This window comes from Halyomorpha halys, unplaced genomic scaffold (genome assembly GCF_000696795.3).
Source record: "Halyomorpha halys isolate HHAL.00 unplaced genomic scaffold, Hhal_1.1 Scaffold214.1, whole genome shotgun sequence".
NCBI lineage: Eukaryota > Metazoa > Arthropoda > Insecta > Hemiptera > Pentatomidae > Halyomorpha > Halyomorpha halys.
The window spans coordinates 258,919-262,224 of NW_027110944.1; the positions used below are offsets into that span (position 1 = coordinate 258,919).

General features: G+C 31.1%; 1 protein-coding gene across 1 annotated transcript in view; it reads left to right on the forward strand.

The window, feature by feature from the left end:
- LOC106679689 (protein lethal(2)essential for life) overlaps window positions 1-3,306 on the forward strand; it is a 30,665-nt gene that overhangs the window by 19,771 nt on the left and 7,588 nt on the right. Inside the window, exon 3 of the mRNA XM_014418987.2 lies at window positions 1,886-2,107. Coding sequence (XP_014274473.1) covers window positions 1,886-2,107 — 222 coding nt within the window. The remainder of the gene's footprint in view (window positions 1-1,885; window positions 2,108-3,306) is intronic.

Here is a 3,306-nt window from a genome sequence, read left to right on the forward strand (position 1 = left end):
ATATGTTTCATAGTGAATTAAGCAGATTGTCCCTGAAGATGGCCGAATTGGCCGAAACGTTGGACGTGTAAAAACAATAAAAGTTTTGAGACTATAATTTGGATAATGTTTTGAATTATTTAGTAAAAAATTGCCAGTCTCAAGAAAGAATTTTATGATTATAAATAAACAAAATTTATATTTAAATAATTCCCTTCAAATCTCTACTTTTTTCAAAGGACGATGCCTTTTTGGAGAACGATTTGCAGTTTTGAATTTAGTTTGTTTTTTTTCCCATTAGCCATTCCTTTCCCATATGGCATTATAAGGGGTTGGGCTGGATCCGCTGAAGGCGGGGGGGGGGGTACAAAGAACGGGGAGGGCTACTCCACTGGGGGTTCATTCCATATAATTTTACCCCAGGATTTTATATCCTCCAATCTTAAATTTCAGATTTCGCGATTTTTATATTAGTAATAACAACTAAATACCTAACAAATATGTTTTTATAATATTTTTTTTAACGTGAGTAGTTTCATTATTATAGATTTTTATCTTTATTTTTATTTATAAAGGTTATTTTATGTGCTCTCATTTCAGATTTGACATCTGAAATTCGATTATTTCAGAAATGTTTACACTGCTATTTTTTAAAGTTAATTTGTTAACTTTTTTAAAGTTAATTTTGTTAACAATTTCTTTTCTTCATCGCAGCTCTAACTATCGCCTAAAAAAAAAAAAAAAAAAGAAGAATTTTATATAATTTATTCGAATTCTTAAGACTGGTATTTATTTATTAAATAAATGAAATGGTATCCTTATTAAGTCTCAACATTCTTTATTATGTTAATAGCCCAAATTTTCGGCCAATTCGGCCATCCTCAAGGACAATCTTAAATATAAATTCACACCTCACATCAAATTTTTTTTTAAAATTTATTTATTGATTTTTACAACTGTACATAAAATATATCAAGTAAATTTGAGGAAATCATAACGGTATGGTACAAGCATGTAGAGAAACTACCCATTGGTAGCACTCTAAAAAAAGTTTTACAATATACGGTCTCGAGGCCATCTTCTTTTCAGACGCTTCGGAGGATTGTCCAGAATAAAAGAGGAAGCATGATTAGAAACTAATGGGTTCGAGTGGTTAGGATGTTTATAATAGATGGATTGATATCTGGTTCGGGCTAGATCGGTTACAAATGGAACATTAAGGTCATTGTGGATGATTTTAGTTGTGACAAAGTAGGAAGCATTTAGGATTTTACGATGGGCATCAAAATTAAAAAAAAAATGTTTTACAGGCTATTTACTCAGGTCATCAAATTCAAGTCAAAATCACCCTATTTTATTAGAACTTTATTCAAGTTTTAAAAATCAATGAAGTTCTAAAAAAATAGGGTGTTTTTGTCTTGAATTTGATGACCTAGGCAAAATAAAAATAGTCAGTAAAACATTTTTAAAATTTTGATGTGAGGATGGCCGAATTGGCCGAAACGTTGTACTATTAATATAATAAAGAATGTTGAGACTTAATAAGGATACCATTTGATTTATTTAATAAAAAAATTAATATTTGTAATGTATTTAATTGGCATTACTAACCCACTAAAATATTTTTTAAATTTTATATCAAGGTTGAAGGGACCTAGTCCAAGAATAAAATTCATTTTCTATTTTTGGACGTTATTTACGGTACCTAAAATCGTGAAGATCTATTATTATTTTATTTCTCAAAACATTTTTCCTCAAAAAGAGTTTCATTGAGATCAAATTATATCTAATATATGGAAGAGCGTCATGTCTGTTCCCCACAGAATAGCGCATGCAACTTCTAGGTGCTGAACAACATCCTATATCTCTATGATATAAGTATAATGCAAATGTTTCGGTGTTTCAGGTAGTGCTAGACGTTCAACAGTTCGCTCCTAACGAAATATCAGTGAGGAATGTCGACAATGTGATAATCGTAGAAGGTAAACACGATGAAAAGAGAGACGAACATGGGTACATCTCCAGGCACTTCGTCCGCAAATACGTACTTCCAAAGGATGTCATTATGAGCGAAATAACTTCTGCTCTTTCCTCAGACGGGATCCTCACCATTAATGCACCAAAACGGGTAAATTAAATTTGTTTTTATTAATTAGATGTTTTAACATCAATTAGTTTATTTATATCTTATTCAAAAACATTTTTGTACTCCATCGCTTTTCAACAAACCACTGACAAAAGTATACAATTGGATTGTAATATGATGTATGCTGTAATAGAAAGTTATTCCTTTTTCAAAACTCAAAAGGTTGGGTGGTTCTGTCTTTTTAATACGTTGTTTGTTTCCGGATTGACCATAAAAAAATCCCAACTTTGGACACTTTCGTTTTATTAAGAGATAAAACACATTTTTTAATTAGTTTTAGTTCATTACTCTGATTAGTCTGAACATTGAAAAATGTAGTTCAAAAGTTTTTACTCTCAGGTGCCCACCAGACCCACCAGAACTGATCTTCAAAGGTAAAAATGTAAAATGGAATCCTGCCAGTGAAATAATAACAAGATACCTGGGAATCGCTGCCTTACCTGGAACCACCATTTCAATATCAAACTAACTCAAACCTAAGCACGGTTAGCAATGTTATATCCTATCCTGAATATGAAATCAAAATAAAAAACGGTTATTCTTATTTTTAAAATAATTCTCAGGCCACTTCTGATGTATGGCTGTGAAGTCTGGGGAGCGGCACCCTTTACGAAAAGGAAAAAATTACAATCTTTTCAAAATAAAGTCCTAAGAATCGCAGTTAATGCTCCTTGGTTCATAAGAAATATCCAATTGCACCGCGAATTACTAATGGAGTCAATAGAGGATTATATCAAAAAACGGTTCATGAAGTTCCACTCCCAGTTGCCGATAGTTAAAGGAGCAGTGACCTACAACCTGGGAATCCCAACCTCAAACTGAAGACTGAAGCCCAGACTGCTGCAGGACATTCTGTTATAAATATAAAATTAATTTATAGTCACACTACCTCTGTTTTACTTTTTATTATTACTCATTTTATTTATTCATTATTATTATTTTTTATTTTTTTCTATTTTCTTCTCTCGTCCCTTTTTCAAATTAACTTGTTTCTTTTTACTATTAGAGGGCAATTGTTTGTTTTATTTAAGTGCACCAATATCATTATTTTTTGTTATTAATTTTACTTTCCTCTTTTATTAAGAACTATTATTCTTACCTATTTATTTTATTTCTTCTTTTAATAATAACATTGTATATAGTTAGGGGTGTCTTTTGTACGAGACTATACCCCCCCATAA